This window comes from Pituophis catenifer, unplaced genomic scaffold (assembly GCF_029215685.1).
Source record: "Pituophis catenifer annectens isolate HBS135680 unplaced genomic scaffold, rPitCat1.0.hap2 SCAF_2, whole genome shotgun sequence".
NCBI lineage: Eukaryota > Metazoa > Chordata > Lepidosauria > Squamata > Colubridae > Pituophis > Pituophis catenifer.
The window spans coordinates 45314343-45339102 of NW_027256882.1; the positions used below are offsets into that span (position 1 = coordinate 45314343).

Genomic DNA, 24760 nt, shown 5'->3' on the forward strand with positions numbered 1-24760 from the left:
CCTTCTTCCAGCATCTTCTGCCCAGTTCTTGCCCAGAACAGGTTAACGAAGTATGAACGTTCAGTTCACATAAAATGAAACGCCAGTCAATTGACCCTGATTTAGGATGCTGGTTCACTAACTTCCTAACACAAATTGAACTGCAGGGGATCCAAGCCTAGTTTAGTGTCATTCAGCACACGGTGGGAATGTAGGCATAATCTTTTGCCTCTCTTCCTTGCAAATATATTTATTTCCTGCTTGAGATCTGCCATGCAAGCTCTTCACCCGAACTAGGAGTTTCCCAGGAAATGGGGTGTGTAGGATTCTCCAGGTACCCACCCTTTCATTCCTGAGGATCTCGATTTATTCCTGAGGGCAGCATGCGTGGTCTCTGCTTTTCCCCATGCTTGTTTTAATCATGGAAAAGGGTGGTAGGGAAATATGGGATCTGGGGGAGTCTCCCACTCCTGATACTCAAAAAAACTGAACCTGGATGAGGACTAGGCATGTGTCTCTTCCCCTTTTTTAGAGTGAGAATCCTCGGTCTCCCTTTCTAGGAGAAGAACCCACATTCACACACACACACACATACTTACCTTCTCCACCTCTGGATTTTGTTTCCGCCTTTCAAACTCCTGCAGAGCTCAAAGGGTTAAAGTGAGAGAGAGCCCAGTATCCTAGAAAGACAAAAACTGAATGATGTCACTGCCTTCCCAACTTATAAGGTCCAAAGCTGAAGTGCCCCCCTAGTGGATTTTCTATGCACGGAAGATGTTCATGGAAAGCGCAGAGAAATGGGGGGGGCAGGAAGGGGCTCCTTGACTGGGAAGCTTTTGGCGATGTTCTACTTTAGTAAAGAGCATTCTATTTAAAGTAGTGGTATTAGAAAAAAAAAATCCCTAACAAGAATCTCATTTAAATCTGTTGCTGAGGAAGAAAGGAATAAGTCAACCGAAACAAGAAGGAAAAATGAAAGGTGACTGTACTATGTACCTCACCCACACACTATTCCAAGCTTGCAGACTTTTATCCACATCTGAAATTTGAAACTGCCAATCATGCCTGATCTTGAGAAGGCCCTCTCCATCCTCTGTGGATTAAAGTCCCCTAAACCTGGAATGCAGTGTTTATGTTTGCGTGTGTGTGAGTGTGTGTGTGTGTGTGTATGCATGTGTGCGTTTATGCATCTATGCACTTACCCATCCTGTTCCTTTAATAGAGCATCCAGATCTACCGACATGGTCTGTTTTATTGGAGGATAGTTGGGTTTAGCTGAATGTCAAGCTCCACACAGAGTAACATGTAACGTAAAGAGGACAGAACAGAACAGACCTTATGATTCTAGGAAAATTTCATCTTTGAGAGTGATGTATGCATGATTCAGAATTTAGGATTTCTCCTAGACTCACTGGGTGGTCCTGCTCACCACTTTTTAGCTAATTGCAACATGGTTCTTAACAGACGTTAGGCTGCACGAAGGTGAAGAGGAAATCCGTCAGAAGCCACTCCTTTGTGTTCATGGAGGTATGTGAAAGAAACCTGGGAGATCAGGGGGGGTTCTGAAAGTTTTACTACTGGTTCTGTGGGCGTGGCTTGATGATCATGTGACAGTAGGTGTGGCTTGATGGTCATGTGACTGGGTAGGCATGGCCAACTCAATGTCACTCACGTCAAGGGGTGCCTCGCCTGGCTCCTCCCCTCCCAGCCATTCCTTGTCACACCCAACCTCAGAGTATCTATAGTTCTGTAAAAATGTTCACCTTTTTTCAACTTTATTATCTACATACTACAGATGCACTTTCATGGACCACTGAAAGGAGGAAATGGCTCACATGCTTTGCCCAAGAGTATGATAGGCAACAGGCTTTTAAGGGGCTGCCAGGAAAAAGGGGGGGCAATGTATTTTCCAAAGCCCCAGAAGGCAAAAAAAAGAAGCAATGGATGGAAACTGAACAGAGAGAAGCAACCTAAAACTAAGGAGAGACTTCCTGACAGTGTCAACCAATATAGGTGCAGAAATATTTCAGTCATAATTTCACATATAAAATAGCCATTCGTGTAATACAACCTGCATATTGTTCAAAACAGTCATTAGTATTATGGCTGATGTTTGACAGCAAGCCTAAAAGTCAAAGATTACAAGAGTGCTTCTTTCTCTGTATGCATACAAAACATCACATTCCAGGAATAGCCTCTTAAGATGGACCTGTGCAACCTGATGTACAAATAAACACGCACATATTTATGCTCTGGACTATAGTCATTGAATGCATGTAAATCCCTGAAAAATATGTGGTAGTCCTGGGCAAAAGAAAGGCAGTAAAATCACTCTAGGTTTAGGGACTGTAGGAAGAAATATCCTTCTGGGTTCTGCTCCAAGTGGGGAAAAAGACACTGGGAACATGGAGACTGCTTGGAAAGATGGTTTAATGGTGGACAGGATCACATGGTTTGAGTTCCTGAACAGAAAAGGGGCAGATACAGTAAATCCTCGGGTTTTAATGCTCTCTCTGGCTCTGCATTTCTTGGGGCCACGAAAGAGTATCCTGATTGGTTGTCAGACTCCCAGGGGGTGGGGGTCTTAGCTAGCCTTGCTGACTGATGTAATCTTCCCAGGTGCCATATGGTGAGTTTCTTTTCCTAGATGGGTCCCAATGAAGGTCCATGGTCAATGAAGGTCCATTGACAAAGATTGAGTTTCTGCCTCTGGCCCATTAACAAAGGGGTGGGTAGGAAGGTGGGAGTTGCTTTGTTTTTAAAACATGTTTCTCCATTTCTCATCCAGGGAAATATAATATTCTGCCTTTTTAATATTTCTCAAAATATTTCATTCTTCCAGGAAAGGGGTGGGTGCTAACTTCCTACAGGACAGTGTAAAATATTAACACATGATAAACAATGGAACAATTAAAAATAATAGCACAGAGGGTTTCTCTCTCTCTCTTTCTCCCTTCCTTCCTCTTTTTCTCTTCTACAGTATCTCTCTCTCCTTCCCTCTGTTGGTCTGACTGTCTGTCTCTTTCTGTCTCTCTCTCTCTCTCACTCACTCACTCATACACACACACACACACACACACACACCTGGTCTGGGCACAAAGTATCTGTTGTTACAGAAGTTCTCATTTCTCTCTACAATACACCTCATACTAACTGATACCCTGTCTCTCAACCATGTAAAGCCTGTGCATGTTTACTTGGCAGTAAGGCTACTCTCTTTCAGTGGGATTTAATCCTAACAGATACACACAATTGCAGGCAGACAGCTAGCTCCATTGTTTAATAGGCTGTAAGTAAAATTTCTACATTAACAAAATTTATACCTAAACAACAGAATATAGGAGCAAAATATCATAGCAATAGTCTGAGCTATGCTTTTCTTCTTTAAATGGAAGTACTACCCATTTTAACCAGACTCATTAGTTTGGAATACTAGTATGGCTTACACTGAACCTTGACAGTACTTGTTTTCCTTACAAACTAGCTCAACTTTCTTTCTGTAGGAAGTTAGCACCCACCCCTTTCCTGGAAGAACGAAATATTTTAGGAAATATTAAAAAGGCAGAATATTATATTTCCCTGGATGAGAAATGGAGAAACATGTTTTAAAGACAAAGCAGCTCCCACCTTCCTGCCCCTCCCCCCCACTTTGTTAATGGGCCAGAGGCAGAAACTCAATCTTTGACAATGGACCTTCATCTGCAACACAATGGGACCCATCTAGGAAAAGAAACTCAACACATAGCACCTGGGAAGATTACATCAGTCAGCAAGGCTAGCTAAAACCCCCACCCCCTGGGAGTCTGACAACCAATCAGGATACTCTTTCTGGGCCCCAGGAAGTTCAAAGCCAGAGAGGGCATAAAAACCAGAGACTCACTGCGTCTCGGCCCTTTTCTGTTCAGGAACCATGTGATCCTGTCCACCATTAAACCATCTTTCCAAGCAGCCTCCATGTTTCCAGTGTCTTTTTCCCCACTTGGAGCAGAACCCAGAAGGATATTCTTCCTACAGTCCCTACACCTAGAGTGATTTTACTGCCTTTCAACTATTAAATTTCTTTGGTTATCATTTAATTAAATTACAGTCCTCTCATGGACCTTCCTGTAATCTCCTTGTTTCTCTTATCCACTTTCTATCTTGTCTTCCCTTGCATCTCCTTTATTCATCCATGCTACGCATAATACTTTTTTCCCACCCTAGGTTATCATTCTGCTTTTGAGAGGTCTTATCCCTTCTGACTTACCTCTATGACCCAAAAATGCCTTTGAGGGGCAAGAAAGAACCTGGACCAGCCTGAGCAATGATACTGGGATTCATTCATGATCTACAGATCATGAATAAACAGAGAAAAACATTCCAAACACAAGAGCTGAAGATTCCAATGGTTTGAAGAGATTCCTTTGCATATGGAGGTGACAATGCAAGGGGGAAAAAAAAGAGATTTAGCTATCAAAAAAACAAACAAACCCTAAATTTACCTCTCTGCTCTTTTCAGTCTCTTTATTGTCAGCTTGATCCAGAACTATTACTGAAAATTGAGCTTCAAACCTGTTAGGTTGTGGGAATGAAGAGGCAGAAGCAAGGTCTTCCGTGACAACAGCTCTTTAATGGGGGGTGTGATTTCAGCAAAAGATACAGTAATACAGCTCCCTTTATATACCTTGCTGGGCCGGGAGCTGACCAATCACAGTTGACCCATTGTCTTTCAAACTTCCCGCCAAAACTCAATACATTATACCCCTCCCCTTCCAGAAGGCACTCAGGGTATACATTTGCGTACAAAATTGCGCAGGTGACCAGGGCGTGTCTGTACCTGGGTTGACCTGCACAGTTCAGTCTGAGGCATGGCGTCGAGCTGGTCGGAGGGACCTTTTGTTTCTCCCAGCTCCGCCAATGGAACATCCTGGATTTCGCTGGGGGCGTTGACTTCTTCAACTGGACCCGTTTGCTCGAGAGGGCGGCACTGGACACAGAAGTTTTCAGATAGGTCCTCCAATCGTCTTGGGCTTGAGCTAGCTGTTGTGGGAAGGTTTTGGTAGTTAGAGGCTGGCATTTCTGGTTGGTCATCTGGTTCGAGGGCTACTCGCTTTCGCAGTTGATCGATATGCCTGCGCCATACTCTCCCATCTCCCAAGTCCCCGGTGTATGACTTGGGACCTGTTATATCAGAAATAGTCCCTGCTACCAATAGGGGCCCATTTGCGTAGTTCCTGGTGAACACAGGTGTCCCTATCTGGAATCCCCTCAGCTTTTTGTCAGCCCCTTTGAACCTGTCCAGAGAGTAGTTGGGGTGTAACCAGTCCAGCACGCACCTCAACTTTCTGCCCATGAGAAGTTCTGCTGGACTGTGCCCCGTGACTGTGAATGGTGTGGCATGCCGGGCAGCCAGAAACTTATCTAATCAGGCCTGCCAGTCTCCAGCGTCCAATCGTGAGAGTGCCTCTTTGGCCATTCTCACGAATCTCTCAACCAGTCCATTGCTGGCCGGATGAAACGGAGCAGACAGGGCATGTCTGATTCCCAACTCTCCAAGGTATCCCTCGAATTGGGTAGCCATGAACTGGGGCCCGTTGTCTGATACGAGGGTATTGGGCAGCCCATGGATGGCGAACAGCCTCCAAAGCACCTTGATTACTGCTTCAGATGTGGTAGACTGCATTAGTATAATCTTGAGCCACTTCGAGTAGGCATCGACGATTATCAGGAATGTTTGGCCATGAAAGGGGCCTGCAAAATCAGTGTAGATCCCTGGCCCAGGGGCCTTGGGGTCATTCCCATTCACTGACTGGTGCCGTTGGGGGATCTGGTCTGGATTCTTGGCAGGGGTTACACTTCCCCACTGTTGTGGCTCCGACCCCCGAGCCCATCTTATCGGAGGAAGAAGGCTCCGAAAGGGAAGGAGAGGAGTTGGCCGGGCCTCCCTCTCCAGGACCCTCCTCTCTGGCAATGCCTCAGGTGTCTCCCGAAGGAGAAGAGATTGGCCAGGAGCCAGGTATCCCCGAGCAGTCGCAGTCAGACAGTGACGGGGATGAGTCTTGGCTGGATCCATGCCAGCGTCGGAGAGATAAGTGCACGCAACAGAAAAGGAGGCATGGCAGAGATTAGGCTGAGTCATTGGACCACACCCCACAGGGTATAAAAGGGAGTGTGGTGGCCAGTCAAACCTTGTGACGAACAAAGCTGAAAGCTTCCACGCCATTCTGCATTGCCGGACTTTTGCTATAGGCTTTGCTGGACTACATTTGTGAACTGGACTTAATTTACCCTGTACTTATTGAACATTTACTTTGATGTACAAAAGCGGAGAGAAGTTCTCTCCTCCCTTCGTAAGTAAAAGACTCTTGGCAGGCAGCCACTAGGTTGCTGCCAAGTTCCGTTATCAAAAGGGAGTTTCTTGTCAGCTGGTTTGGTTTTTAACTCTTGGACGTCTGTTGGTGTGCGTGTGTGGGACGGGAACAAAACACCCACCCACTTGGTAATGTCATTGTCCATCTGGGACCACCAGACATAGCTCCTGGCTAGCCCCTTCATCCTTATGATCCCGGGGTGCCCTTCATGTAACATTTTAAAAACCTTTTCCCTTAAGGATAAGGGCAAAATGACACGGTCACCCCATGACAAACAACCCCCTTGCATTGACAGTTCATTTTTCTTGTTTGCAAATGCTTTGAATTCCCTGCCCTCAGTCTTTGTTGGCCAACCCCTCGTGACCCAGCTCATGACTGTTCTCAACACGTGATCCTTAGCCAAGGCTCTCACCACTTCGGTTGAAGTGAGAGGCCCCGAGTCCAAAACATCAATGAGGAGAACTGGCACGTCCGGGGTTGGGTCCTCTAGGATGTCTGGTAACGGGCATTGGCTGAGGGCGTCGGCATGCCCTAAGTTAGTCTGGGTTGGTGGACAAGTCGGTAGGACTAAACCGCCAGAAAAATGGTCCATCGTGTCATTTGTGGAGACAAGGCAGCGGGGGTGGGCTGATCCCCAGCCAGGAGTCCCAAAAGTGGTCGGTGGTCCGTAACAAGTTCAAAATTTTGCCCGCATAGGTATTCATGGAATTTCTTTACCCCCAAGATGGCTGCGAGGGCCTCTCTGTCCAGCTGGCTGTAGTTCCACTCTGCGCTGGACAGGGTGTGGGAGTAGTACACGATGGGCGCCTCTAGTCCATTTGGCAGTCTATGGCTCAAAATGGCCCACACTCCAAAAGGGGACGCATCGCAGACTAGTACAAGTGGAAGCATCGCATTGTACTGAATTAGGAAACTGTCCGCGAACAAAAAAATTTTTACTGCAGTGAAGGCGGCAGCTTCAGTCTTTCCCCAAACCCAGCGCGCATTCTTAGCCAACAGCCAGTGTAGGGGTTCAGCTACCGTTGCCTTGTCTCGCAGGAATATGGCATAGAAGTTAAGGAGATCCAAGAAAGCCTGTAGCTTCTATTTGTTTTTTGGAGTTAGTGCATTTTTGATGGCCCTGATCTTGCTTTCGGTGGGGTGTATGCCCGTCCCATCCACCTGGTATCCTAAAAATGCAACAGAGGGTACTGCTATCATGCACTTTTTCCTCTTGACCCTGAGGCCAACACCCCTGAATTTCTCCAACACTAGCCTGAGCCAGTCTCCTAGTGGCACTAATAAGGACATCATCAAAATAGGGCACTATCCCTGGCCTTCCTTGTAACAGATGCTCCATGGTACTTTGGAATAGTCCAGGGGTTATGCTGACTCCGAACTGCAGCCTAGTGCATTTGAAGGCACCTCTGTGAGTTTGGATAGTCTGTGCAAGTCCAGGCCCAGGAGGCTCGGTAGGGTTCCGCTGACTATGGAGAAGGTGTTCTTCTGGTGCTCTTCATACGGGACCTGGAACGTGCCTACTCCCTCTACGGGGATGCGGTTTCCATAGTAGTCTTGAAGCCGAATCCGTTGGAGCTGTAGTTGACTCCTTTTCAACCCAGGAATAGCTGCCTTCAGGGTAGCCCAGGACATGATCGATAGTGATGACCCGGTGTCAATCTCCATCTCACATGGGCTTCCCTCGATCTCTACCGTGGTGTGGACCTTCTTCTCAATGGTTGCGCTGGCCTGGCCAATCCGGGTGCTGCAGGTCTCGTGATTTTGAAACTCGCGCCTTTTTTTTGGGTCGCAATCTTTATTTGTCCACTTGTGCTGCACCGGCTCTGATTGGCTGTATCTGTCCCTTGGCTTGTGGCTGACCGGTAGTCTTGCTCGGCAGAGGAAATTCCAAGAGGACTTCCAGTCGGTATAAGCTTTCAGGGGCCAAGGATGGCAAATAAATTTTTGACCTGGAATGTTAATGGCTTAAACTCACCACAAAAGAGGAAGAAAATATTTCACTATTTGAAACAGTTTAAAAATGATGTAATTTGTTTGCAAGAAACACACATCAGAACGAGTGATCAGAAATACTTAATAAATGCTAGACTGGGCAAACATTTTGTTGCATCATCTCCTGAGAAGAAAAATGGTATAGTTATATACCTAAGAACAGATTTAATGGCTAAATTAATTGAAGCAGATCTACAAGGACGATATATAATGATTTAATTAATAATAGAAGGGAAGAAAATACTTTTAATGGGAGTATATACACCTAACCAACAACAAGAGAAATTTTATAAACTTTTGCATAAAAAATTAATACAAATGGATTATAAATCATGCATAATGATGGGTGACTGGAATGGTCTACTGGACACTAAAAAAGACAAAAAGACCCTTTCGCCGAACATTCAAACACGGGCTAAATTGCCGAAATCTTTTTTTGACATGTTGGATGATATGGAGCTGAGAGACATATGGCGTGAACGAAATTTTAAAGAACAGGATTTTACTTTTTTTTTCAGATAGGCACCAATCTTTTTCTAGAATTGACTTTATACTAATTACAAATGATTTTCTTTCCAGGGTAAAGAAGACGAAGATATGTCCAAGAACTCTAACAGATCATAATCCGGTGTGGATGGAATTAGAGCATGGGGAGGGGTCTAGGAGATCTTGGAGATTGAATGAAAATTTATTTCGATATGAGGCAAATGTGTCAGAATGTAAAAAGTTAATGAAAGAATTTTTTGCTTTAAATATGCATAAGGGTACACCTGTAGAAATGGTATGGGATGCAAGTAAAGCATATATGAGAGGAGTTTTAATAAGTTTGAATAACTCTTACAGACGTAGACAGGGGAAAAAACAGAGGGAATTGGAAGAGGAAATAAAAAAGAAGGAACAAGTGTTAGTGGATAAACCAGATGATAAGAATATAAAAGAAGCCATTTCAATATTTATTTATTTATTTTTATTTGATTTATATGCCGCCCTTCTCCGGAGACTCAGGGTGGCTTACAATGCGTTAAGCAATAGCCTTCATACTTTTGTATATTTATACAAAGTCAGCTTATTGCCCCCACAAACTGGGTCCTCATTTAACCTACCTTAGAAAGGATGGAAGGCTAAGTCAACCTTGAGCCTGGTAAGATTCGAACCTGCAGAAATTGCAGGCAGCTGTGTTAATTACAGGGTGCATTAAACCACTGTACTACCAAGGCTCTTATTGCGAGAACAGTTTAATATGTTGATGTCAGACCAAGTTGCAATGAATTCGAAATATGCTAAACATAATACTTTTTGCAATGCAAATAAACCAGGCAGGTGGTTAGCATATATGTTAAGGAAAAAACAAAAATCTCAGACGATAGAAAAAATAGAGTATAATATAGTATAAGCATTCCATTAACAAAAAAGAAAAAGAAAGAAAAAATGATATAGAGAGATTTTTGCAGAAGGAGAATATTTCTGTAATTACTGATGAACAAAGGGAAAGATTGAATGTATCAATAACCACTGAGGAAATTCTTTTGGCAATTAAACAATTAAAAAGTGGAAAGGGTCCTGGTACAGATGGCTTGACAGAAGTGTATTATAAAAATTTCCAACTAGAAATGGTAGAACTGCTTAAGGAATTATTTGCTAAAATACAATGGAGAGGTGCCACCATCTTGGAGAACAGCTTTTATTTCCCTGATCCCAAAAGAAGATCAAGACCATAGTCAACCCAAAAATTACAGACCCATATCATTGCTTAATATAGATTATAAGATTTTTGCAAAAATTTTGGCAAACAGACTAATGTTAGTTATGCAACAAGTGATTCATAAAGATCAAACTGGATTTATACAAGGGAGACAAATGAAAAGCAATGTAAGACAAATTGTTAATATACTGGAGTATTTGGGGAAGAACAATCAAGTCCCTGCAGTGCTTATATTTTTGGATGCAGAGAAAGCGTTTGATCGATTGAATTGGCAGTTCTTAGTGAAAGTAGCACAAAAGATGCAGCTAGGAGAGTATTTTATACAATCTCTCAAGGCAATATATCAGAAACAAACAGCACAAATAATAGTTAATGATAGTCTTACAGAAACTTTTTAATATTGAGAAAGGAACAAGACAGGGATGTCCCTTGGCTCCACTATTGTTTATTTTAACTTTGGAAGTATTGTTGAATAAAATTTGGGACTCGGATATTATACAGGGTATTAAAATTAGGCAACATGATTATAGATTACGAGCATTTACGGATGATTTGGTTGTAACTTTAACCCAATCAGTAAAATCAGCTATAGGTTTAATGGATATAATTAGGCAATATGGTCAAGTATCAGGGTTTAAAATAAATATAGGGAAAACAAAGATGATAGTTAAGAATATGCATATAAATCAAAAAGAAGAATTGGAAAGAGTAACAGGATACGAGATAGTGAAAAAGGTTAAGTATTTAGGAATTTTTATTATGTCAAATGGGAAATTATACAAGTACAATTATGAATTGTTATGGCATAAAATACAGATAGAGATGGATAAATGGAAAAAATTACAATTGTCCCTGTTAGGAAGAATAGCAGTAGTCAAAATGAACGTTCTGTCAAAATTTTTATTTCTTTTTCAAATGATACCAATACTTAAAAAGGATGCAAATTTGGTGGAATGGCAGAAAGGCATTAATAATTTTGTTTGGGCAGGGAAGAGACCGAGAGTTAAATTAAAAATAATGCAGGATACACATGAAAGAGGTGGTTTGAAATTGCCCAATTTAAAACTGTATTATGAAGCAGTTGCTTTGTCAGCAATTAGTGACTGGATTAATTTAACAGATGAAAGAATATTGAATATTGAAGGGTATGATTTGTTATATGGTTGGATGCCTACTTAGTTTTTGAGAAGAAGGTGGATAGAAGTCACATATTAAGGAACGCTCTCCTGTGTGTTTGGAAAAAATACCAATATAAATTGAATGGCAAGATACCCATGTGGGCAGTACCCAGACATGCGATAGAAAATATAAGTATAGAACAAAGACAGGATGTAATTACTTATAAAGAACTTTTGATTACAGAAAAAAATGTACTACAGTTAAAGCTTTTGAACATATTAAGAGAGGAAAGGGCAATTCAAACTTGGTTTCAGTATGTACAGTTGCAGAATAGATGGAAAAAAGACCAGAAAATTGGTATTACACAAAGTGAAGAAATTTTGATAAAACAAATCAGGGACCAGAGTCAAATGCATATAAAAAGGTTGTATAATATATTGATAGAAATAGACTCGGAGACAGAGTTAGTTAAAGATTGTATGATAAAATGGGCACAAAATTTTGAGGAACCGATAATGATGGAAACATGGGAAAGGATTTGGGTAAGAAATGTAAAATTTACACAAGCTCAAAACTTGAGAGAAAATTTTTATAAAATGTTTTATAGATGGCATTTGGATCCCAAAAAGTTAACTTGTATGTATCCAAACCTACAACCCAAATGTTGGAGATGTGACTGTGTTGATGCTACTTATTTTCATGTTTGGTGGACTTGTAAAAAAGTTAAAGCATTTTGGATAAAAATATGGTGGATTATTCAAAACATTTTTAAAAAAAGGATAAAATTTACCCCACAGTTGGTTTTGTTAGGTATAATCACAGATTGTACGGTTATAGAGACTAAATTGATTTTGAACTTAATAACTGCAGCGAGACTTTTGGTGGCGCAGTATTGGAAGAAGGAAGATTTACCTACAATTAAGAATGGACACTAAAAATAGTAAATTTAGCAGAAATGGCAAAAATTTCAGCATATTTAAAGGACAATTCAAATGAGAAATACATGCTAGAATGGAGAAGATGGATTGATTATATTCAAGGCAAATATCGGACTAAAAAATTTCAAATAGCTTAGGAATGATCCAAAAGATTTTATAAAGTACTTAAACTTAGTCTAGTAAAAGGGGAGTTAAAAGTTCAAGAAGGGGTTAGGAGGCTACAGATAATTAGCTTATGTTAGCTTATGTTTGTCAAATGTTATACCCTGTATTTTGCTCTGGGAAGCGGGGGGGAGGGTTGGAAGGGGAGGGGGTAGGGGAAATGTTTGTAAAACTTTTAAAACTGTTCAATAAAAAAAAATAGGGCACTACCCTATTTGGTGTGGACCTTCTTCTCGATGGTTGCGCTGGCCTAGCCAATCTGGGTGCTGCAGGTCTCGTGATTTTGAAACTCGCGCCTTTTCTTCGGGTCGCAATCTTTTATTTGTCCACTTGTGCTGCACCGGCTCTGATTGGCTGTATTTGTCCCTTGGCTTGTGGCTGACCGGTAATCTTGCTCGGCAGACTCTCGCCAAATGCCCCTTCTTATCACAGCATCTGCAGATGGCGTCCCTGAACTTACAGGTCTGTCTTTGGTGTGACCCTCGCAGCTTGAGCAGCTTCTGTGACGTTCTTTCTGCTCGCGTTTGTGCCTTTCTGTTTGGAAGATGTCTTCATCCGACTCTTCCTCGCTGTAGGTCTCGTGGTGCACTGGTGTCGATCTTGGGGTTGCTTGTGAGGTGGCTGGTCGTTGTAGGGTCTCCGCAGCCTTGTGGAGGACTCGTGTGCTTTTGTTTCGTCAAGAGCAATGTGTAGTAGTCAGGTTAGACTTGGCTAGCAACCTTCTCTATAGGCGAATATCTCTCACACCACAGATTAGTTGCTCTAGGAGTGCATCATCGAGGTCTCATTACTCACAGTGCGTTGCAGCCTTACGCAGGGCAGCCATGTAAGCGCTGATCAGCTCTCCTCCTTGCTGCACTCGTTGCCGGAACTCGTACCGCTGGATGAACTTGGATGGTACCAGAGCATAGTGTGTCTTTAGTGAGGTTTGCAACACTTGCCACGATACGGTCTGGACCGGAGTTGGTTCTGATAGTGACTCAGCCATGTCGAAGACTTCTGGTCTGCAGTGGCTCAGGAAGAGAGCTCTTTTCCAGTTGTCAGGGAGGCCATTTAGGTCACTGGCTTCCAGGGAGCACTCAAACCGGGTCATGTACGATCCCCACTTCTCTCTTGCTGGGTTGAAAGGCGTTGGCGGTACATACACAGACATTGTGGTAGTCCTGCAAGGTTCTAAGCTCGTCTGCCTGGCTGAATCCGTTATTGCCGGCTCTTTTTCGGCTTGCTTTTCGTTGCCTCAATCCCACCTTCACCGTTGCCAATGTTAGGTTGTGGGAATGAAGAGGCAGAAGCAAGGTCTTCTGTGACAACAGCTCTTTAATGCAGGGTGTGACTTCAGCAAAACATGCAGTAACACAGCTCCCTTTATATACCTGGCTGGGCCGGGAGCTGACCAATCACAGTTGACCCATTGTCTTTCAAACTTCCCGCCAAAACTCAATACATTACAAAACCAACATGAGCCTTTCAAATCCTGAAATATGGCCCCCCGAATTCTTCCAAAACTCCTGTGTTAATACATTTTTAAAGCAACTAAAGAGTTTAACAGATGAGTATAACACATGACTGGAACAAAACCACACCATTGATATTTAATTAATTTTATTTAATTCAAATGTGGACTCATTAGCCATCACCATACTACAGAAGAGCAAAATATGTCCATAATGCTTGAAAAGAAAATTGCACAAGCAATTAATTTTATTTAATCCAAATGTGGATTTTCTAGCCCTCACCATACTACAGAAGAGCAAAATATGTCCATGTTTGAAAAGAAAATTGCACAAGCACTTGGGGCGCTTCTGGCTCCTTTTGTGAGAGAGGAATCGTTCATCCTTTCAGTTCTTCCCACACGCTCTACATTGATCTGCATGTGACAATTTCCTCATATCATGAGGCTTTTGTCTGAATAATGTTTAATGTTTCTGCATAGATACCAGCTGACTCAGGTCTCAGTTCTACACTGAAGATGCAAATTTAATTATTTTTGGGGATCCCAGTTCTATACCATGGGTGCAATTGGACTAATTTTTTGATATCTTCCTTTTGGGCTTAGAGAAGCAGCATCTGTTAGACGTCTTCGCATCCCTCTTAAAGCTATGACTAACTGGAGGAATGATGACAGTTGGGGAACAGGAAGCTCATTTATAAACAATAAAATAAAATGAACCTGTACACCACAGGTTTCAAACTCACCGCATGACGTTGCCATCACGTGACACATTGTAACTGTTTCCCCATTTGCGGAGCTGGGGTATGTGCATGTGACACAACTGACCCGTGAGCCGCCAATTTGACATTCCTATATACTTTATATACAGATACATTCAAAAAAGTATAAATCATAATTATAATGACACATGCCCATTGTTTTTATTTTCATTACTAAATTCATCTCTCTACGGTTGCCAGGAGGGTGAACAGCAGAAATACCCTTTTCAAAGTTCAGTTTGTAAATTGGAAATCCATACATAGAACCCATTAAATCAATAATTAGCATACATTCTCACCCAAATGTATCTTTGTTTTGGGGATTCTCCAGTCTATGAATCATACTATGAGAAATAAGACTACGGGGCTTGCTGAAGCCCTTTCCACAGTCCATGCATTTATATGGCTTATCCCCTGTGTGGATCATTTGATGGGATGTAAGTTGATTGCTTGTTCTGAACTCCTTTCCACACTCCATGCATTTATATGGCCTCTTCCCTGTATGGATCATTTGATGGATTGTAAGTTCCTTGCTTATTCTGAAGTCCTTTCCACACTCTATGCATTTATATGGTTTCTCCCCTGTATGGATCCTTTGATGCGATGTAAGTTTACTGCTTGTTATGAAGTCTTTTCCACACTCCATGCATTTATATGGCTTCTCCCCTGTGTGGATCCTTTGATGGGCAATAAGGGCACCCTGTTGGCGAAAGCCCTTTCCACACTCCATGCATTTATACGGCTTCACTCCTGTGTGGATTCTTTGATGGCATATAAGTTGACTGCTTGTACTGAAGCTCTTTCCACACTCAATACATTTATATGGCTTATCCCCTGTGTGGATCCTTCGATGGGATGTAAGTTGACTGCTTGTTCTGAAGTCCTTTCCACACTCCATGCATTTATATGGCCTCTTCCCTGTATGGATCATTTGATGGATTGTAAGTTCCTTGCTTATTCTGAAGTCCTTTCCACACTCTATGCATTTATATGGCTTCTCCCCTGTATGGATCCTTTGATGGTATGTAAGATCATTGTTTTTTCTGAAGTCCTTTCCACACTCCATGCATTTATATGGCTTCTCCCCTGTATGGATTCTTTGATGCGATGTAAGTTTACTGCTTGTTCTGAAGTCCTTTCCACACTCCATGCATTTATATGGCTTCTCCCCTGTGTGGATCCTTTGATGGGATGCAAGATCATTGCTTCTTCTGAAGCCCTTTCCACACTCCATGCATTTATATGGCTTCTCCCCTGTATGGATCCTTTGATGGGATGTAAGTTTACTGCTTGTTCTGAAGTCCTTTCCACACTCCATGCATTTATATGGCTTCTCCCCTGTGTGGATCCTTTGATGGGATGCAAGATCATTGCTTGTTCTGAAGCCCTTTCCACACTCAATGCATTCATATGGCTTCTCCCCTGTATGGATCCTTTGATGGGTAATAAGAGCACTCTTTTGGCTAAAACCCTTTCCACACTCCATGCATTTATATGGCTTCTCGCCTGTGTGGATCCTTTGATGGGTAATAAGGATACTCTTTTGGTTAAAACTCTTTCCACACTCCATGCATTTATATGGCTTCTCCCTTGTGTGGATCCTTTGATGGGATGCAAGATCATTGCTTCTTCTGAAGCCCTTTCCACACTCAATGCATTTATATGGCTTCTCCCCTGTATGGATCCTTTGATGGGATGTAAGTTTACTGCTTGTTCTGAAGTCCTTTCCACACTCCATGCATTTATATGGCTTCTCCCCTGTGTGGATCCTTTGATGGGATGCAAGATCATTGCTTGCTCTGAAGCCCTTTCCACACTCTATACATTTATATGGCTTCTCCCCTGTGTGGTTCCTTTGATGGGTAATAAGGGCACTCTTTTGGCTAAAACCCTTTCCACACTCCATGCATTTATATGGCTTCTCCCCTGTGTGGATCCTTCGATGGGTAATAAGGGCACTCTTTTGGCTAAAACCCTTTCCACACTCCATGCATTTATGTGGCTTCTCCCTCATGCATGTCCTTTTATTAACAATCTTGTTTCCATGTTCATTGCATTTATTTGACTTCTCTCCCATGTGAAAACTTTTCTGTGACTCAAGGGACCCATTTTCTTGAGTAAGTGTGAATATCCAACTGTAATTTTTTTCTTTGTCTTTGCATATATTGGCTGGTCCTTTGGCTTGTGATGGACAGGGTCCATTTACATCTAATGTTTCTTTGAAGAGTCTTAGACCTTTCCCAAAATATTTCTTGTTTAGTTTTCCTCGTTGATCAATAAAGTCCTGCAACTGAGCAACAATCAAAGATGAGCTTTCTTTATTCCAGTTATTTGACAGGTTTCTCTCCTGCCTTTGGAATTCTGATTGAATTGCAGGTTTCTCGATTATGTCTCCTTGTCTAAACACTTTGATTGGTTCTCCAGAGTCTTTATTGTCATTCTCATTCTCACCTTCAAAGGGAAAGAGAAATGAAAGTGAGAGAAAGGTTAGGGAAAAAGATCATTCTTTCACAAGTCATATTAATTGTGACAAATTCTAATATATACTGCATATCTGTATCCTTACAATATTATATTATAATAACAATATAATAGGTATAGAAATGATAATATCCTTATTGATTAGGCATAAAACCTTGAAAAAGACATTAAATCAAAATACCTGAATGATATGGAAGCATCTGAGCCAAAATAGTTGAAATCTGTGTGATGGAGTTTGGCATTACCTCAAACTAAGGAATTGCTTTGTCATTAAAATGTTTCAGTAGAAATACAAAAAAAAATTGGACAGGACACATCTAAGCAGAATGCCATACACCCATTTCCTTCCTAGGAGCAGAAGAAAAACAGAACTTTTCCTTCTCCCTCTGAAGAGGGGATATCTATTTAGAGATGTTTTCGGAAGAACTAACTAATGGCATCTAACTACAAAATGTCTTCCTGAACTCTCTGACTGGAGAGTAGGAAACCCTTACCAAGAGAGACCACGTTCTTATAATTCTCCAGCACGACTTCCCAATGCAGAGCTCTTTGGTGAGGATCCAGCTGAGACCACTCCTCCTCGGAGAAAAACACAGCCACCTCCTCAAAGGACACAAGACTCTCCTGAAAGTGGTTTAGATGACAAAATGGACAGAACAAAAAGAAATATTAAAGAATTGACTAAAGAAATATTTTAGGCAGGTTTTATCAACTTTTTTTTTTATTTTTTTTTTAAGAAATCAAACAAAAACAAAACATAAAAACATCCTCATTCCATACAATTAAAGACAGTGTATCAGTCGGTGACATTTTTTGTGCTCCTCCTCTCTACAATGAATCACTAAGCATGCTAACTTATTTCTATGAATCTCAACATGAATCTCAACAGAGGCCTGTATGTTCTCAGAAGGCAGAGGAATAGTTGTGCATGTGCACTTATGAATACTCCCACACATGACAATTGCGTACATTTGTTGCATACACGATTGGGGCATGCAAGTTTCGATCTACTAAAGAAGATGCCAAGCCTAGCTGAGGGATTTAGAATAAAGAAATGCAATGTGTATTTAGATTGCGCTGTTTGTAAACAGTCAAACTCCAGGGTATATCCTGTAAGTAGAAAAAGCTCAAGGCAAACAAACAGAGTATTGCAGTTAATGCATGCTGATTTAATTGGCCCTATGGCACCCTCTTTAGGAGGAGCTAGGTATGCCTTAGTCATAGTAGATGACTACAGTAGATATGGGTTTTGTTATCTGCTAAAAAGCAAGACAGATGTATTATAACAATTCAAGCAGTGGGGAAAACTTGTAGAGCGACGGTATGGTTGTAAAGTATGCCAGCTGCAAACAGACAGGGGAACAGAGTTTATGTCTGATAATTTCCAATAATAGTTAAGTTTAGATGTATGAATCCATATTCACTGGCTGATAATGGAGTGGTTGAAAGAAGAAATGGTGTCATACAGACCATGAAGGACTCATTGCTTGCTGATGCAAGCATGAGTAAGGTTTACTAGGGGGAAGCCATGGAGACAGCAAGTTATATAATTAACAGGATATGGAGTGTGGCAATAAAGGAAACACCGTATTTCCTGTTGCATGGAAGGAAACCCTCCTTGGCTCATCTAAGGACATTTGGTAGTTATGCCTGGGTGCATAGTCCCAAAGGCACCAGGAGAAAAGGACAGAAAAAGGCCAGGAAGCTTAGGTTTATTGGGTATGAGCCAGGTTCCAAAGGGTTTACAGATGGAACCAGAAAGGTTGTGATTTCTAGATCTGCTAGTTTTGTGGAGCAGAACAATTGGAATAGGATGCATGCTAATCCTGATGTGTTCATGCCAATGCATAGCACTAATTTTCCGGAAGGAAGTATGATAAAGGAACGACATGAAGGCAGGTCAGAAGTAGATATAGAAGAGGATAGACCTGCGATAAAAAGTAAAAGCACAGAAATGCTGGAAACAGATAATACCAAGGAGATCTGAAAGGAGTAATAAAGGTATACCTCCTGAGCAGTTTACTACAAGTGGGGTTAGAGTAGGTGGCATTCAGGAGCAACAAGATAAATTGAGGAAGCCAAAATTAATGAGAATGATAGGCAGGCAGATAATCCTGCGGAGGAAACTGAGCTAGTTAAAAGAGAAAGTAACGGTATCCAGCCAAGAGATGGTAAACAGGATGTAATGGAGAATAATGAGACAAGAGTATACAGAGTCAGTAGATACTGACCGTAGGAATAGTTCCAGCAGCTATAGTACTAGTAGCGTGTGTAGCAATGAGAGCAGGAACCGGAGCAGGAGGTAAGGACATAATAGAAATAGAAAGCATCATGACTATGTTAAAGCATTCAGCTGTTCAGTTTTAAATGGGAGGCATGTCAGAGTAATGATGATTTAAAATTGACCAACCACTTTAAGACTGAGGATGAGTCAGCAGGGTTATTGCCACTTTAAGAAGCTGTCTATATAAGGGAGGCCATGAGAAGGCATCTCTCTCTCTCTCTCTCTCCTTGTGTATCTTTCTTCTCGTTGTGTGCTATCTGCATTGTAGTTCTCAGTGTAGAGTTGAAGATTGGTTGCTTGCCTGCTATGTGCCTACCACGTGCATGAATCTATATAAAAGTCTTGTATATAAACCACTGTTTGTAAGACAAACCTCTGTATACTGTATTTTGCTCCTGGGTTGTCTCAAAATAGTAGTTACGCTGTGCACACTCTGACAATCCTCAACACTTTAATAAAAGTGCTGGGAGAGCTCAGACAGTGATCTGTGTGGTGTGCCATCAAAATCCAGAGACTGTGCCCCTCCTCAGATTACAAGGAAGCTGCTGGTATTGTGAGCCATTGGCTGGCATGTAAGTAAGAAAATTGAAAACATTTTCTGAGGAAGACATTTCTTAGCCTTTGCAAAGCTGGTTTGTTTGGCCTCCAAATACAGGCACAAATCAGGAAATTAATATTTACTTTGAAAGCAAAATTTATGTTCTCTTTCAGAACAATTTTTACTCAATGATTGTAAACCTTCTTTTCAAAAATGATATTTTTCAGGATCCTTGCACAAATCCAACTCAAAGAATTACATTAAAAAGGGGCACCATGAAGAATTATGTAAAACATTTTTTATTGAAAAGCATGGAGAATACCGTGATTCCCAGAAAATACAATCTATCGATAATAAGACCTAGCATGATTTTCCATGCTGCTCATAATATAAGCCCTACCCCCAAAATAAGCCTGAGTTCAATGCGTCATCAGGGAGGGTGGGGAAGTGGGCATGGCTGTCATAGGAGATGATGAGCACATGTGCAGGGCAAGATGGTGTCTGGAAGCAACTACAGCCTGCATGGGGGCAGGTGGAGGCATACGATCTGTCCCACCATCTGTCTTTTCCTCCGTGGAGTGCAGTGGTGGAGCTGGAGGATCAGGCTGGATGGCAGGGGCTGAGAATGTAGGGGCCCTGCTGTGGTGCCACCCCTGCCTCGCCTCATAGAAGTGGCACTGGCAGAGACGCGGGTGCGGTAGGTATGCGATCTAGCCACCAGATGCACCATGTGGACTCTCTGCACACTCTGTCGTGTTTGCTTGCCCGTGGCTACTACAGAGCAGGCAGCCTCATGGCACGTCTGGCAGGCTGGATTGCATGCCTTCCCCACTTATCCCCACACCTCTAGTTGTTGCTGGTGTCCCTGCGAAGTGAGGGAAGGCAAGTAGCAGGGTAGGGTGGTGCCACACGTGCACATTTGGCCCCCGTCATCCAACCTAATCCTCTAGCTGTGCCACACACTCTGCAAGCAAAGACAGGTGGTGGGATGGTGGCTGGAAATGATGGGGCTTTTCGACTCTCACTTCTGAAGGAAGGAGAAGGAAAAAAGGGAGAGCAGTCGCTTGAGGGCTACCTCTTCGCCAGCTGCCCCCTGGGCTTTCTCATGGAAACCTGGCATGGAAGGAAGGGTCTGTTTTTTCAGATTTGTCCCAGCCCTCCCATCCCCTTTGAACCTTGGCCTCCCTCTTCTGGACTCGCAGCGCTTTGTTTTGATTTGCATGCAGTTCCCTAAAAGGCCTCATGGCTGAGTTCCTCATCCTTAGCTGCTGGATGAAGGGCTAGGCTGGGCTGAAGCAGAGCCCAGCCTTGAAATTTGCCACGTATGTTCCTCTTGGCTTCTAGGTGCTCATTAAGAAAGGATTTTTTGAAATGACCATCAGAGCATTAGCATTTCTTATATTATGATTAACATATTCTGATGCTAAGGAGTTCTACTACCCCTCCCCACCTGAAAAGAAATCTGTTTCAAATGCAAAACACAAGCAGAGGAGAGGAGTTTCACTTTCAGTTTTACTTTCACAGCAGCAAGCAGGGGATAGGATAGGGGAGGCTTCTGTGGGGCAAGGCTGAGGCAGAGAAGGGGGGGGAGGAGAAACCGATTATAACTACTCATTAATTTACAAGTTTTAAGTGTCAATTTATCAAGCCCCATCACATAGTTTCGTAGCGAAGCACAGGTATCCAGCTAGTATTCTATTAAATAACATTAATAGCCCAAGTCCAAATTTGTCGCATTGCGTTATGAGTGCTACACATGCGTGTTATCGCACATGTGCATGCACGCTTTCAGAATGCAACGATAAAAAGGTTAGCCATCACTGACATATACTATTTACATCCTCTGATTTCCTGATGGAAATGGAAAATATAAATCTAGTAAATGAATGTTCTTCTTTTACCTGAGTTGGAGGTTCAATCCTGGTTTCTGCTCCGCCAAAACAAAGAGTCAACTTCCTTCTATTCGTCCCTGTGGGAAAGATAGGATTTCAAAAAGCATCATTAGTAAAATGGGAGGAGGTATTCTATAGAGGAGAGAACACAGAGAAGATGAGAAAGTTAGGATTTATCAGAGGAGTAGAAGGCCCTTATATTACCTCCTGAGGTGTCCTGAATTGGATCTTCCTGAGGGATCCTCCTGAAAAACAGTTCTTCAGGGAGATTTGAGGGATGCCTCTTTCTCTGAGCATCCCTGATCTCCATTGCAAAGGACTTGAAATAGTATGCAAGAGAAAAAAATTAATGGATATCACACATCATGAAGAGGTATGTACTTCTATTTAACACATGATAAACTGCCAAAGATGTTTAAGGGAATTTCAAATACATGGTTGAAATGTAAATATAAAAAAGGAACTTTTTATCATCTCTGCTGGACTTGTGAAAAAGCAAAGAAATACTGGGATAGGATAGGATAGGATAGGATAGGATAGGATAGGATAGGATAGGATAGGATAGAATAGAATAGAATAGAATAGAATAGAATAGAATAGAATAGAATAGAATAGAATAGAATAGAATAGAATAGAATAGAATAGAATAGAATAGAATAGAATAGAATAGAATAACAGAGTTGGAAGGGACTCCCCTGGTCTTTCTTTTCATTAAACTAGATATACCCAGTTCCTGCAACCATTCTTCACATGTTTTAGCCTCCAGTCCCCTAATCATCTTTATTGCTCTTCTCTGCACTCTTTCTAGAGTCTCCACATCTTTTTTACATCATGGCGACCAAAACTGGATACAGTATTCCAAGTGTGACTTTACCAAGTTATTAACACTTCATGCGATCTTGATGTGAAGCAATGGGTGGAAACTAATCAAGGAGAGAAGCAACTTAGAACTAACGAGAAATTTCCTGACAGAACAATTAATCCGTGGAACATATTGCCACCAAAAATTGTGAATGCTCCATTTGTCTGAAATGGTATAGGGTTCCTGCCTAAGCAGGGGTTGGACTAGAAGACCTCCAAGGTCCCTTCCATTTCTGTTCTATTCTATTCCAGTTTTGCTGATTACATAAGTTTGTTGTTACAGAATTTGCTAGTACATATTAAGTATGTAAGAGTAAAAAGTTGAGCCTCTAATGTTACCATTATATTTTACTGTGATAAAAAGAATCAGATTTTCAATGATTCCCCCCCCTTTATCCTAAACATCTTTCTCTTCCTTTCCCCCCAGTTCCTACTGTTTACATTTTTTGTATTTTATCTCTTAATTAACATAATAAAACTATTAAAAGGATACAAAAATGTGAACATATTATTATATTCAACCTTTTCTGGAGTCCCAGGAGGAAGTCCTCTCACCTGCAACTCAACCTGCTCCTTCTTCTCCTCCGCCTGGCTCAGGAGGAAGCCTTCCACCAGGGCCACCGCCTGGGAGCTGGTCTCTGCTCCACACTCCCGCACCCAGCTCTCCATCTGCAGGGGCAGAAGCGCCAGGAACTGCTCCAGAACAACCAAGTCCAGCATCTGCGCTTTTGTGTGCTTTTCTGGTCTCAACCATCGACTACAAAAGTAGTGGAGTCGGCTGCAAAGTCCTCGGGGACCTTCATCCTCCTGATATTGGATGCTCCTGAAGTTCCAGGCGTGAACTTGTGAAACGATGGTTCCTTCTTCCAGCATCTTCTGCCCAGTTCTTGCCCAGAACAGGTTAACGAAGTATGAACGTTCAGTTCACATAAAATGAAACGCCAGTCAATTGACCCTGGTTTAGGATGCTGGTTCACTACCTTCCTAAGACAAATTGAACTGCAGGGGATCCAAGCCTAGTTTAGTGTCATTCAGCACATGGTGAGAATGTAGGCATAATATTTTGCCCCTATTCTGTTGGAAGAAACATCCTTCTAGATTCTGCTCCAAGTGGGGAAAAAGACACTGGAAACATGGAGACTGCTTGGAAAGATGGTTTAATGGTGGACAGGATCACATGGCTTGAGTTTCTGAACAGAAAAGGGGAGATACAGCAAGTTTTTTGGGTTTTATGCTCTCTCTGGCTTTGCATTTCTTGGGGCCCCGAAAGAGTATCCTGAATGGTTGTCAGACTCCCAGGGGGTGGGGGTCTTAGCTAGCCTTGCTGTCTGATGGTCACATGTGCTTCCCAGGTCACATGTGGTGAGTTTCCTTGCTAGATGGGGCCCATTGTGTTAGTTTCTTTTGCTATTGTGTTGCAAATGTCCTTTGACAAAGGATTGGGTTTCTGCCTCTGGCCCATTAACAAAGGGTGGGGGGCAGGAAGGTGGGAGCTGCTTTGTCTATAAAACATGCTTCTCCATTTTTCATACAGGGAAACATAACATTCTGCCTTCCTAATATTTCCCAAAATATTTCACTCTTCCAGGAAAGGGGCTGGTGCTAACTTCCTACACTTTCTTGCAAATATATTTCTTATTTCCTGCTTGAGATCTGCCATGCAAGCTCTCCACCCGAAGTAGGAGTTTCCCAGGAAATGGGGTGTGTAGGATTCTCAAGGTACCCACCCTTTCATTCCTGAGGATCTCGACTTATTCCTGAGGGTAAAATGCGTGGTCTCTGCTTTCCCCCATGCTTGTTTTAATCATGGAAAAGGGCGGTAGGGAAATATGGGATCTGGGGGGGGTCTCCCATTTCTGATACTCAAAAAAACTGAACCTGGATGAGGACTAGGCATGTGTCTCTTCCCCTTTTTTAGAGTGAGAACCCCCCGGTCTCCCTTTCTAGGAGAAGAACACACAGTCACATACACACACATACCTACCTTCTCCACCTCTGGATTTTGTTTCCGCCTTTCAAACTCCTGCAGAGCTCAAAGGGTTAAAGTGAGAGAGAGTCCAGTGTCCTGGAAAGGCAAAAACTGAATGACGTCACTGCCTTCCCAACTTATACGGCCCAAGGCTGAAGTGCCCCCCCTGGTGGATTTTCTATGCACGGAAGGTGCTCATGCAAAGAGCAGAGAAATGGGGGGGGGGGGGAGGCAGGAAGGGGCTCCTTGACTGGGAAGCTTTTGGCAATGTTCTACTTTAGT

General features: G+C 42.4%; 1 protein-coding gene across 2 annotated transcripts in view; it reads right to left on the bottom strand.

Annotated features, from left to right (window-relative positions):
- The window catches only part of LOC139312194 (zinc finger protein 721-like), a 41773-nt gene extending 17258 nt beyond the window's left edge, over positions 1-24515 (bottom strand). The window contains exons 1-6 of one of the 2 annotated variants that reach the window (XM_070936787.1): positions 24494-24515; positions 23065-23699; positions 21853-21967; positions 21658-21725; positions 17429-17558; positions 14841-16904 (exon numbers count right to left, since the gene is read on the bottom strand). In XM_070936787.1, the coding sequence (XP_070792888.1) occupies positions 14841-16904; positions 17429-17558; positions 21658-21725; positions 21853-21967; positions 23065-23382 (2695 nt within the window). In that variant the 5' untranslated portion in view covers positions 23383-23699; positions 24494-24515. Of the gene's footprint in view, positions 1-12722; positions 12731-14840; positions 16905-17428; positions 17559-21657; positions 21726-21852; positions 21968-23064; positions 23700-24493 lie in introns of those variants that run through there. The other variant, XM_070936786.1, reaches the window with a different exon arrangement.
- Positions 24516-24760: the final 245 nt, after the last annotated feature.